Source organism: Hippoglossus hippoglossus, chromosome 7, assembly GCF_009819705.1.
Source record: "Hippoglossus hippoglossus isolate fHipHip1 chromosome 7, fHipHip1.pri, whole genome shotgun sequence".
NCBI classification, from domain to species: Eukaryota; Metazoa; Chordata; class Actinopteri; order Pleuronectiformes; family Pleuronectidae; genus Hippoglossus; species Hippoglossus hippoglossus.
The window spans coordinates 6,863,467-6,877,888 of record NC_047157.1 but is presented as its reverse complement, the minus strand read 5'-3'; the positions used below and the strand labels follow the sequence as shown (position 1 = coordinate 6,877,888).

Sequence of the window (14,422 nt, the reverse complement as noted above, 5' to 3'; positions counted from 1 at the left end):
CAAGAAAGCAAATCACAGTAAATCCCAAGAAGTCAAACTATTCCTGAAATTGTATTAGCATCGTCTTTGCATTCGAATTCAGTCAAACGTCTCTTCACTTGCTAGTACCACCCACTGAACAATTTTACAGTTATCTATTTAAATACATATAGATAGATAGATCGATAGATCGATAGATAATTCTGAAATCACTTCAGCCTGGATACATTCGGCAGCACTTTCTCCTCCTCCTCCTCTTCATCCCAGCCAAACACTCACAAAACTCAGACAAAAGGTGCGGCTTAACAAATTCTATTTGTGGCCTTGAGTATGAAGGGACCACATCTTGACGCTTTACAAGTTCACAGAGCAACACAGTTGAGATGATGAGAGTCTGGGGATGTGACGCACCGAGATATAAATAATACTTTGTTTATCACCCACCTTCCTCCCTGTGACGCCAGTAGATGCTGGATGTGTGTGCATGTGTGCCGGACACGGTCCCTGCACGTGTGTTTGTGACTGCATGTAAAAGCTTAACACTGAGCACTGTTTTGTAGCACTACCTTCATCATCAGTTTGTGTCGAGATATGTGAGAGTATAGCTACCATGTTTTTGTTTGACAAAAAGATGCGGGCCAACATCCATTATATACAGAAAGCTCATAATGATTTTCCAGCTGCACAGCCTGCAGTGTTCGGCTCCACCCACACACACACACACACACACACACACACACACACACACACACACACACACACACACACGCATACAGACACACACTCAGACACACACTCAGTCACCCAAACCACAGCTGGTGCTTTCATTACAGGGAATCAGCAGCAGCTCGCCTGGTGGGAGAAAGGAGAGAGGCTTCATGTCTGTTGGTGTGTTTGTCTTTTCACACACAAAGAACAATGTGAATGTATTTTTATTTTGACATACCTACTATTTATAATTCCATATACTATGTACCTTCCAACCAACATACCTACCTACCTACCTACCTACCTGTGTACCTACCTTACTACTTGTGTACCTACCTACCTGTGTACCTATCTATGTACCTTCCTACCAACATACGTACCGACCCACACCTACCAACCAACATATCTACCTACCTATCTCCCTCCCCACCTCCCTTATTAGAAAATAGAAACTTTCATTAACTGTTGACAGTTTAACCAAATCCTTATCCCTAACCATGACTGATCATGCCTGACCCTAAACTTAACCTAACCACAATTCATATCTATCTTAACCTTAACCAGGACCTCAGAAATTGTGTTTTGCCTCATTAGGACCGGGCTTTTGTCCCCATGGGGTCTACTGGTCCTCACAGGGTCAGTGTTTTTGCTGGAAAAGGTCCTAAAGAGGTAACAAAAATGAGTATGCACACACACACACACACACACACATAAACATAAGAGATTAAAGATTGTAAGTGTTAGCCAGTAGTTGCACATTTTTGGAATTGTGAAATTGTTGAATTGTGATGTTCTACATTCAGCTCCCTTTTGCAGTTAATTAAAAACACATTTTAAACCAGGTATAAGTGTATGGATGTGCTGTCTTCCTCAGTAAAAAGTCCTCCCTGCTTGAAAAACTGTTTGCCTGGATGAGTTACTAAACGTCTCTATGGACACCAGAGGAGTTTTAAAAAGTTCTGCTGACTTCCCAGCCGGTCCCACTCACTGTTAATTATTTGGATATGGTGTTGCACTCATAAAGATGCAGGGGCGTTTATGAGAATCTGACGATGATGCGCCGCAGGCCGTGCCCCCTCAGGGAGGACACCACCCACAAGTCCCAGCGCTGTCTGCTCTTTGGCTGACGCTGGGATTCTACAAACCCATCACGGACAAAGTCAACATGTTAATGTGTCTGTCGTCCGGAGCGGTCACTGCACTGAGAGCGTCATCGAGTGAAAATAAAATCCTTGTGTATATAATACAACACGAGTACAAAATCTGCGAGAATGATCCAGAACAAAAACTTTCATTGTAATCATATGGGATTCTGCCTCATTTCATCATAACAAACTAAAAGCAAAGAACAGGCCTTTCTCAAACAGTGAAGGCAGATAGTGGTTAACTCACACTTATCTTTGTAGCATCCTTTGGCATGTCCTCCTCTGGAGCCACCTAGGAAAAACACAAGAAGAAAAAAATGATTTAATCCAAATCCTTTTATATTATAAGATGGAAATGTATAGACAATAGTGGACATACTGTGTTGAGCCCCAGACAGGTGACACTGAGTAACTGCTTGGGAAAGTCACTAAATAGTTATGTCCTGAGTGTAAACCCAAATAGGCTGATTATGTACCAAAATATATTATGTATTAACTATTTAAATATCCCCGTTCTTTATATCCTCCTACATGGATGGCATTTCATAGCAGTGGGCACTAATTTAAATTAAGTTTTTACAAGAAAGTTAGTGAATATATAGGGTTGTTTTTTTAAAGAAAAGGCAAATGACTCCTTCCCTATTGCCAGTAGATATGTTGGGAAACAGGTGGGACACACATTCCAATTATAAGGACCCCTGCAGACTATACTGCACCAGGAAGAGATGGCATCCAACAGTAGACCACGCTTTGGTAAGCATCACTCTCTGAGAAGTATATCACCTTTGGCTGGACTGCAACAACAGGGGGCAGCCCTGCACAGCAGGCTCTGCACGTGATCTGCTAGTTGCTGTGCTGACGGGTAGATGGATCATGTCTCATCCACATGCTGCTGCCAATTTAATCTAAGTTTGGTGTCTGTGGTTGATGCTCCTGATAGTGTTGGAGCCTCAGTGTGAGACAGAGTACAGACAATTTAGCTGTGGCGCTTCTGGCTGGTATGGCGCCCTGGGCGAAGCCCCCCGACATATATGTATATAAATTCATATAATGTATAACTATAAATACCAAAATGATACATAATCATAACAATGACAACCACTCAAAATGAAGTATGAAGAAAAAAACCAATTATTGTATGTAAATATAAATAAAATACAGAATCAACTTATCGCAGTTTCATATTATTGTTAAAAATTATTAACACACAATGTGTCTGTGAAACTACAAATTCAATACAAGTATTATGAATGAATTTTGGTTCATTTGGTAGCATTTCATAGTGTGAATGTTTTTACTTCTTGGATCATTTGGCTACTGTACAAATTTAGCTCTGCTACTCCCTCTGCTCCCTCCCCTTCAACGGTCGTCTTTTGCCTTAATAATTATGAATACCGCCAAAATATTGACTATAACAATAATGTTGGGATCCTGTATGTTCATGTCATTTTTCTCCTTGTTGTATTTATTGTTATGTGAAATAGGGCCGATGCATTTTGACAGTAGTTTAAATTTGACCTAAAACCTAGTCATTTTCCCAGGAGGATAAAGGGCGCCTGATCCCCATTAATGGCTAAAACACAAGAACATACAGTGTTCAAGGTTGTAGCTTCATGTTACTTTGAAACCTACTTCATTGGTTGTCCAGGGTTGTGTGTCTGTCCAGTCCAGGTGGTTCCTGATGTACCACCACTGGATCTCCAGTGAATACGAGGGCATCCCGGCCCCTCTGAAGGAGCAGGCCATCTCCACATCCTGCCCTCTCTGGGCTGTCATGTCATGAGGCACCTCTGTGAACATGGCTGGAAACACACAACAAGAGACACAATTAAAAGAACCATTCATCTTAAATTTTTCCCACAATGTTATTTTTGCAAAGCACCATCATATATCGATGGTGTAGATTCTGTGCACTTTCCAATTTATTTCCTTTAGTTTTTTTTAGCAGCTCCAAACAAAAGATTCGCAGCACTGACTTCACACTGGCTCAGAAAATACTGACATGTTAGTGTCTGACGTCTTTGCTCCTGAACTAAGTGACTGAAGTGTTGTTGAGACTCAGCAGGAAGTGTGAAGCATCAAGTTATAAAAAGCTAGTAATGCATCATAAAGCAATTAAATCAACGTTATCATAATCATTTCAGAACAGATGCATGACTTTATTCCCAGCTGGATTTTCAAGATGCTACGTCACGTCGTTATTATCTGTGATGATGAGACTGATGGAAGAGATCAGATGGAGGGTGTGTGTTTGAAGAAAGGATGAAGAAAGAGGAAGAGAATGAAAGGTGTTGAATTATAGTCAAGCATAATGTAGAAAAGAGGGGCAGTGTAAAAATATGTGACTTTTTTTATTTGAATATATTGTGGTTGATCGATTTAAAAAAATACAGACTCACTATTTAAACTTAGACAGTACACGAGAAGAGGAGAACTATATATATATATATATATATATATATATATATATACATATGGTCCCTGTATTATCTATTGCAATTATCCCAATGTATTTGTTTATTTCACAGGGGTGTAACTGCATCAAAGCTCATTCCTGCTCCCATCCTAAAAAAAGTTGACACACACAGTACTGAATGTCCTTTCTGTGAAATTTTCGTCTTTATATTAATCATTGTTGCAAGTTAGACAAAAAAGTTACAAAAAAACTAAAACTGAACCCTCATTGTGAACATTTTGGTCTTCACCAAGCTGCATAATAAAGAACCCCCAACAGTAATAGAGGGACGATTAAAGTATTTTGATCTTAACTTAAATTTAGTTTGATATGAGCCAAGAGACATTCACCTTATTTACCTGGAAACAAATTTTACACCATGTTACAAATCGAAATAAAAGGGAAGGTGTTACAATTACAGACAATGGTATTGTGAATGTTAAAACTCTCAAGCAGTATTAGACTGTGCCCATTGGTTCAGCATGATTAAGTTGGAAAATGTTAAATCTTAACTCGTTGACAAGGATGATCCAAACACACTGTTAGTTTATGCCTTTGTGAATCTCTGCGTCTCATTGGATGAAGAGAATCAAGCCCCTCTGGGATTTACCCATGTTTAAAAAAACCTGCTTATATCCCCGCTAGTTTTGGTGCAACAGTGGGTGAACTTTGACTTTCTGGGTTTCATGTCTTCACAGGTTCCAGTGCACTTGGACACATCTGGAGTGACACTTGTACCAACATCTGGACTGTGAGTCAAACAGTCATCTGACTTGGACAGGCTCAAGCTGGATGTTATCTATTTGTGGACACTGTTTTCCAAATCATGTTACAGTACCATGGGTATGCAGAATATTTTGGAATTCCTAAACTTAGCAACTTGGAAGTGATATAATCTGAGCAGTGAGCCCTGTGGGAATGAATCGTCCAATTAAAAAAAATACTTTTTTATATCTTCCTGAAACATAACAGGCAGCTTCTCATCTTTTTCATCATCCACATCAAACCCCACTCTGATGTAAGATTAAAAGTGCCTTCACTTCAGAGTGGAGCCTCGCAGGTCACACTTAAACACAAGAAGAGAACTTTTAAGGAACACGACTACCACTTACTTTTCACACTTGAGATTATGTTACTTTAGCTAGACAAGTGAAACGACAGCATGATGGCAGACTTTACGCTTTATTTCCCAAGACTCTCATTAACCGGCTTTATATCATGAATATGAAAGTTTGTTTTGGATCAAATAGTATTTGAAAGGGAATATTAAGTCACAGTCTACTCCCTGGCTTCTTCAGGAGTTTTAAAGCTTTCAACTACATCTGAAATTAGGTTTTGCCCAGATAGGCTTCTTTTTCCAAGCGTCAGATAGAGCTGCAGCTGACAGCTCAGCAGTATTTTATGACAAAAAATACTGAAAACTGAGCAGCATCTATCTAAAGTTGCCAAAACGATAAAATCAGCTAAGCTCTCATGTCTGCAGCTGGTGCAGGATGCTGCAGCTAGACTGATAAAGTACCAGGAAGAGAGACATCATCTCACCTGTACTCACATCCCTGCTTTGGCTTCTGCTTAAGTATAGTAATGAGGTTAAGGTTCTCTTATTTGTTTTTAAAGCACTTAAATGGCCTGGACCCTGAATACATATCTAGGCTTCTCTGCCCCCTTTCCACTCCGATCTCTCAGATCCTCTGATCAGCTGCTTAGTCCAGGCTAAAGGGTAATAAGGCTGATCGTACATTCACTGTATAGCTGACCCTCAGCTTTAGTGAAACCTTCTATTATTTACACTTTTGAGTGTCCTTGAGTTGTTTTTAGCATTTTTATTCTTCTCTTGTATTTCGAACTGTCTTCTTTTATTCTACAGTACTTTGGTCAATTGCGGTTGTTTGAAAATGTTTTTTTTAAATAAACTTGAAGTGACTTGACTATGCTGGGCTACTGCTCTTGAAAGGGCCGTCTAAGTCTGCTTTATTGTATAGTACATGTGATAGGGGACAAGTACTCTGTTCCTTTTTTGTTTTCACCTAATATAAACTGTTTATTGTATACAATATGGGAATGGACTTCCATCTTTATTAAAACGTTTTTTTTATCTTTCTCTCTTGGATGTTGTAAATGGGGGAAGTAACGTCCCTCAGGGGCGAGCATGCAGGTGATGGGCCAGCGCCCAGCGAGGTTTGTCAAGCGGCGGATCCTGAGGAAATCACAACAAAGGATTATTGCCAGAACTGGATTATTACCTCAGAGATCTTTTGGGAAATACTGTGAAACCAGGACTCACATCCAGGGGGGATGAGTGATTTTAAATTTTCTTCAATATAAAATGATATTTGCAAGATATCTGTGTCTATTTCTTTAATATACATTTTTGTATATATTTTAGTGGGACAAAGAGCAGGAATCTTTGATCCAATTTTGTATTTTTGGGTCATTGTAAGCAGGTCAGCTGGAGACATCAGCGTCAGATAACTATAGCTTGTGTGATTTCCTCCCTTATGTTTGTGAAGTAAGGTGAATTGTTAGACTGGAGGTGCTCGTAGCTCTTCACTGAAACCCAGGCCAAACTTCCTTTAGCATTACTAGCTGGTGATCTACGGCACTGGAACAGGAACAGCTTTGGTACAGATACTCAGGAAGCAGAAGAAGTCCTTTATAAAATCCTTCTTAACATTTCAATAAATTATTAAAATGTGGAATAAAAATCCACCCGAACCTTCCTCACATGAGAGCTGGATGACATTAACCATAATCTTTTTTTGTTGAAAGGCAATTACTGGCTCCATAAATCAGCTCATGACAAATAATTGCGAGTTGCACTTTCAATACAGTGAATGTCACAATATTTTCAACTTGCCAAGTGGGAATTCCCCATCAAACAACTACACCAGGTTGTGTTTTCCCTCTGGGGAAATCCTGTGTCACAGATGAAGAGTTGTGCTCCACCACATTGTTTCCTGGATCCCTCAACCCTCTGTCACTCTCAGCTTTTACCCAGAAAGAAGAGTGACACTTCAGAGGCTCGTCTGCCTGTGTGTTTAATTATTGAGCTTTTCCAAAGCAAACTCCTCATGCATATTTTAACATTTCTAAACTTCTGTCAAGCGCCCCAGCCGATAGATTTGTCTGGCTTATTCGGTCAATAAGAATGAGTCAAACCTGTGCCAAATTTCATCTGAGCTCACAGATTAACCTGAGCCTGTGCTATGGATCTGTCTTGTATTACGCGAGTAGTACAAGCCTCAAGTCATACATCCCTCTTGTACATTGATCAAATCTGCTTGTATTTTTCATTTGTGAAACCCAAAACGCACCAGGTATCGATTTGACATTACACAGCCAGAGCTAGCAACAATGCCGACAGCTCCTCTCTTGTAGATAATATTCAAAGCTGGGATATTAAAACTGCTGTGTAAGAGATGGAGCCTCTAAATTTGCTTTCAGCAATGATAATCTGTCTTTCCCCACTTAGCTGCGAAGCCCACAACGCAAAAATCCATGCACACTTCGGCTGTAATGCCTCAAACATTTGGAGACCACAAAAAATGTGACAGTCATTAGCAGTCCATTATAGTGTAGTATAGTGCTTGGATCATTTTTACCAAGCAATTTACAAAATCCACAGAGCAAATTCTAATCTGATCATATAACCAGTTTCTCTGGCTTTTCTCTTTTCTCTTCATCTGCTTATTGACTCATTTGTTCCACAAACGTCTGTCTGTCTGTCTGTGAAACGCATATCTCACAAACATTTCATCTTATCAGCTTCACGCTTGGCATGTGTATTCTTCATGGCGCGATGAAGGGCAATGTCGAATCTGGTGTGATTTGGACACGCAATACGTTTCAATATTAATACAATTTGAATAAACTGGCAAACAATGCCTTGCAATGAGCGGGAGCGAGGCTTAACATGCAGTCTGCAGACCGAGTTGAACATGTCTTCTTCTACCTGCTCTGATAAATTACAGCAACTGGCTGCATGTCAGATCATTTTGCCGATTTGATTATTTTTATATCACCATATCGGACTGATGGATGAGGTGCTCATCTTTGTCTTGGCAGCAAAATTCATACTGTCACTTCCTCTTTAGCAATTTTTTTACAAAGTAAAAGAGCAATGGTCCTTTTGTTGCTGCTGGTCTATGTACTTAGCTGAATTACAGAGATTTTAGTATGAAAAGTTTTGAGCTTGGGTCTAATGATTGATTTTTTTTTACTTATTTGAAATAGTCGACATGTATCAATAAATTAAACGTGGCATCAGTAAGTAAATCGTTCAAACTTATATAAAAGCCACAAACATGAACAGTAATGGAGCAAATTCCATTTATTTTTTATGAAAAACATTGACTAGAAAATTGGTGCAAAAAAACAGAATCCACTTAATTCAATAACTCTATAACTGCAGGTCACTTTTACAGTTTCAGAAAGAAAGCTGCGACCAGCATCACCACAGGCCAAAGTAAACAGCCCATTCATAACGGAACGAGCAATAGACATTTGTCAGTAATTTAAACACCTACTGGATAATTTTAAACATGATTTCACATCACATATTAAAATCTTCACATTTAATTATCTCCTGCCACTCTGTAAACCTCTGTATGCGTGACAATGAGTCTTCAAACAAGTGGCTATCTAGTGCTGTATCTCTAGCAACAGTCATTTCTAATCTGCACACTGTCATTGTTGAGGCCATAAAAGGCTGCGACGACTTGGATGTGCTAACCCTGAAGCATTATCATTATCTCCAAAACAAACAGAGGAAGGCTCTCGGGCAATTGCTGAAAATCAGTGCGCGGAAGCTCCGCTACATCAGCCAAGTCCGACTCCACTTCAACCCATTTACCACGACGAGCAAGGAGAGATGGACTGAGACATTAGTGTGAGAGAAAGAGCGAGGAAAAAGAGCCTCTGCGTTTGTTTGCACAGTGAGCGAGGAAATAAATCATCACCAGAGATTGAATTAATGAGCGGCTTGGTGTTTATGCAAGCGAGAATCTGTGCATTTGCGAGAGACTAATATATCGCAAGTATAAAGGGAGGAATTAATATGTGCATGTGGCAGAGAGAGAGCGGCAGAGGATGAAGAGGAAGGCGGAGGATAGCGTGTGAGGTAGCAGATAGCAGTGGGCGGAGAAGCTGCAGGCACGCGTGTTATCGTTTATTTCTTTGAGAAATGGAATGTGGTAATTACGGCCGTGATGAAAGAGGAGCAGGTGGTGTTTCATTGTGGCCTTGTCTAACTCCAGCCTACCTAAACTTCCATCTCGCTCCACTTAATAGCTTGGCTTTCTGAGATGCCAACATTTCAGACAGAAAGGAGGGAGGCTGTTTTATGTTGGGCTTAAGGAGCATAATTTCAAATACAAAAATCACAAGACTTATGGGAGTTTACGAGTCAAAAGTTATAGACGCCAGACAAGTTTGGATTAATGAGTGAAGTAAACTGACAAATCCATGCAAACAAACATGTTACTTGACCGCGTGTATCAACAGCACTTCCCCCGATTGCTACTGGCTCCAAGATGGCAGCGTTCTTATCCAGGATATTTTGCCTTTATTTCTGGACGGCGGGATGAAGTGGAGACACGTCGTCCATCTGTATGTACAGTCTATGGTTGAATCCCATGTCCCATGTTTAACTTGCATGACTAATGTTTCACCTGTGATTTTCCAGCACTGAGAAAAACATTCTATACAAAAGTTACACTAAAACCAAATGACCATGCTAAAACACTTAAAGTAAACACATTACTACTATGCAGAAAGAATTATGTGGTTTGTTACTTACATTTTCTTTACTGAACCCAACTCCATCAAAGGTGCCTTTAAACCTTATCAACACGTTACATGCCTTGTGTATAAAGTATATACTTTCTCTGTTTACTCCAAGCTGTATCAAACATACAGGAGAAGAGAGAGGACGACTACCACTGTGGTGACTGTGAATAACACAATTTTAAAAACATGCAGAGCGTGCACATGAAACGTTTTAGCTGCTCACCTCTCCCCCTCCGCTCCTCCACGCCTCAACAAAACTAAAAAACATCACTTCACTGGTGCTCATACGTTATTTCACAGTTCCCTAACAAGGGTATTGAGAGACCCGTCATGTATTTGCTTCTATCCGTTTTTTGCCTGTGGGCTTGTACAACCCAGACTCACTCAGCATTCTCCTCTCCTCGCCACAACGCACTGCTGCAACAGTCAGGTTTTTTCATACATTAGGGCTCTAGCAACACAGAGCGTCTCCGTGCCTTTTCTGCTCTCAATCTGAATCCATCATGATCGGGCAGCCAGAGGCATCAGCCTCTGAATGTCAATGCTGCTCAGTGTGCAAGATGGCTGGTGGTGCATGCCGGCTGCATGCAGTACTCTCAAGAGCTTTTCAGCTTCCTGAAAATGGCTTCATAACAGCCAGGGAAGCAGCAACAGCGTAGTGATGCATTAATTAGACCGATGCATGTGCATCCCCAATAACACTCTAAGCAAAAGAAGAGTCTGCATCACTCAGTTGTTCCATTACACTAGAATTGTGCAGGAGAGACAACAAGAGAAAGAACCATCCAGCTAGATGCCGTGCAGACTGGTGAAATGGATCTTTCTCGTGGATCTATCTCTGCGGGGTGGTGCTCCTGTCAGTGTCGGAGGCTCAATGTGAGACGCTTTAGTTGGTAGAGGGTTCATGTTTTGAAAACTTATTCTGTGTTCACACCAAATACGAAGCAAGGTACTCACAATTCTCTCAATGCCAACCACGAATATTTTCCCGTTCCCCCGAAAAAAAAAGGAGAGGACTACTGGCTGAAGTGACTGCTCATTTGCACCTGTTGTGGAAATGAGCAGAGAAGCCAGCTCTGTCGTGTGTGGGTCCACAAGATCATCCAGAGTTGCACACAGCTTGGGGAATTTCACAGTGTCTGAATGACTGCCATTTCCAGCACTGCCTGAGGCTCAACAGTTGCCAGTTTGATGACCCAGTAGCCCGGGTCACTGCCAGGATCTGTCTCCGGTGAGTTTCATTCTCAACACCGATTGACTTTTGAAACATTGGATCACTCAAATTTTTCATTCAAGTTCAAATATTTCAACTCAAGCGAGTGAAACGAATCACGTGAATTTCGGGCCTATCGTGTCCCGTCATCTGCGCTGGGCGTCTATTCTATTGACTTTGTATGTAATTTCATTGCGTCAAAAATCTGCTTAGCGGCTGTTGTGAATCATTATTCTCTTAGCGGCCCTGCATGAGGCTAGCAGCTGATTAGCATTGGTAACATCATTAGCAAAGTGATGTCACTGTGTGTAGCTCATAGATTCTGCTGTGTTTCTGGTTTAACAGCACTGCAGTGGGCAGGTGACAAGTGTGGTTCTGCTGTTTGTGTGCTATGAAAGACATCCCAGTGTAGGAAAGGGGTGAACATACAGCGTGTCACCCTGATCGTCACCTTGACATCACTGCCAATTGGAGCTGAAGCCATCTGGCTTCATAAACATGAGGAGGGCCAACCTTTCTACAGTGAGAGACTGAACATGCACCTGCACGTGCACTTGTTGAAGGATTTCAGGACCCGTAGTGCAGAAAATCGAAAGAGGCAGATATTATATTTCAATGTGAAATAAACAGGCTCACAGAGGGTCCAGCTGAGGAAGAGGAGCTTAGATAACAACAGACACAGAGGGAGTGGGACTTTACTGTCTGGTCAGGACGCCAGTCCAATATATCTTCACATTGGAAAATGTTATTTGCTGATATAGTAATGCTTTAAATCTCATAAAAAAATATTTTCTCACTAGTAGCTTAGTCTTGTATCCATGTAAATATGTTTATAGTTGCTGATTTACTCAATCAGGTTACAATCTGATGTGTTTGCATTTATTATAAGTCCGAACATTGCCATCAGCATCTGAATCTCAATGCTAATGCAAATAATGAGCAGTAGTTACATTATGAGCAGCTATATGATTGAAGAATACCGGGATTGATTGTTATGATTTCTTGATGGCTCTTGGAATGTGCACGTCAATACAGCAAACATAAGGCATAAGAAATAACCCAAATGGGATCAATGCTGCACGATAGGAAAAAGCTAGAATTACTGCCTCATTGTTGTACGCCTCTGCCAACCAGGCAAGTTGCAGTATACATCAATGCCTGTGCAGCACGGATAACGGATAAGGATTTTCAAAATGCCAATTTACAAATACAAAGGAATAATAATATGTATACAACATTAAGGACGTTATAAACAATACATTTACTATGGCCAAAAACGTCTATCGAGGTCAGAGTGATTTTCACCTTTGACATTTGACCACCGAAATTATATCAGCTCATCCTTGAGTCCAAGTTAATATTTGTGCCAAATGTAGTGAAATCCCCCCGAGCATTCCTGATAAAGGACAATGTCAAAATGTGAGGTCACAGTGACCTTGACTTGTGACATTTGACCACCAAAATCGTATCACTTCATCCAGTCCAAGTGAATGTTTCTGCAACATTTGAAGGAATTCCCACGCAGCGTTTCTGAGATACAGCGTTCAAGAAAGTATGACAACAGACAGACAACCCTAAAACATGATGCCTCAGGCTACAGCTGCCATTGGTCCAGAAGCATTAAAATACATGTTCCTCATATTCCTCATGCTGCTGACCCATGAGAACAATCACATCTGCAGCCACGTACAATATGGTTTCCCTGAGCTCTGCTGTTATCTAACAGCATGCCATTTTCCTTATTAGATGTAAAATAAAGCTTCATAAACCCTTGTTATAAGTAAATAGGAAGCTATACCCACTGGATCATGTGCACGGTCTTATCTGAGATTAGCAGATGGGAACTTTGTGTGCTCTGGAGTTTTCAGTAATACAGGCTTTGCATTTGGATTACTATGTAAAAATATTTGCCTCTCCCTGTGATATGAAAAATAACTTTCCAGTGTTTGCAGTTGATGCACCAGCAGTTTTAACAGTGCCTACAATAAATCACAGTTACAGATGTATCTACACAACTCAGTCATTTTGACTGTGCAGTACTATGTGTATGTGTTGGCTTTAAAGGGTATTAAACACCTGAACTGAAAAGCTGCACAGCAGTGTTGTTATCTGGTTTACTTGAGGTGCGATGTTTTGAACCTGTAGCCACGCCCAACAGTGATGTCACAGTGTAAGGACACTGCTACATCACTGCAGCAAAAGGAGAAGTTAGACGTTTATAGATTGAGGATTTTCAGGAGATTTTATTCTTTAATGGTCTGAAAATCAACAGATCCATACAAACCTTTTTAAGATGGTATCAAACAGACAGACGATCAATGATGTGTCTGTCTGGTGACTAAAATTGTGACGCATCAAACATACAGAAACCAAGAAAAGGCAAAGAGTGGTCACATGAAGATCTGCGCCAACACCTACAGAGGGCACATGACAGGATATTAAAACCAAAACTAAGTTAAAATTAATAGAACTCCAACACTACTTTCAAATTTATGTTACAGTGCGTTTAGTTGAGGTTGTTCAATGAAAATTGCTGCAGGTGGAGACTGAACCATAGAACATATTTGCGACCATAAAACCAAAACAATGAGCTTAAAGTGGGCATAACGACGAGGTGCAGGAGTAAGTGAAAACTCTCTGTTGGTTCTGTCACTAGAGATGATATTTTTCAAATATATATATAAATATGTTATAAATAATAAGGAGTATACACTTGCAGAATGCGTTATAATGTACATTCTGTAGATACATTTGTTATTACAGTCCATTTGTGTTTGTGTCTGTCATAAAGTAATGTTTCTGTATTCTTAGTGCCTCACAATATCACATGTACTGTATCGTCTCGCACCAGACTGTGTGTTTTGCATACACATGTTCATATTCAAATTTTCTACATTTGTTTGTTTCTGTTCATCAACTTATGTACACACTCACAAGTACATGTGTACATGCAAATGTGGTGTATGCATGTGTGTGTGTGTATGTGTGAGTGTGTGTGTGTGTGTGTGCATGCGTGCGTGTAGACCTTCACCACCCTTGGCTTTGCCAGCCCCTCCACCTGAGCTCAGTTTCCCGCTGTTCTGGCCCAAATCCCAGCTGCCGGCCCTCCTCCCCACAGCGCAGGTCAGGTGAGGT

The 14,422-nt window shown here is 40.6% G+C and overlaps 1 protein-coding gene and 1 long non-coding RNA gene across 2 annotated transcripts in view; both read right to left on the bottom strand.

Annotated features, from left to right (window-relative positions):
* Window positions 1-14,422, bottom strand: part of LOC117765305 (V-set and transmembrane domain-containing protein 2-like protein) — a 47,429-nt gene that overhangs the window by 4,269 nt on the left and 28,738 nt on the right. The window contains 2 exon segments of the mRNA XM_034591763.1: window positions 2,080-2,124; window positions 3,465-3,634. Of these exon segments, the coding sequence (XP_034447654.1) occupies window positions 2,080-2,124; window positions 3,465-3,634 (215 nt within the window).
* LOC117765313 lies at window positions 920-2,071 on the bottom strand. Its single transcript, XR_004614550.1, has 2 exons — window positions 1,056-2,071; window positions 920-991 (listed from the first exon to the last, which is right to left on the bottom strand). It is a non-coding gene; the product is annotated as an uncharacterized LOC117765313 (long non-coding RNA).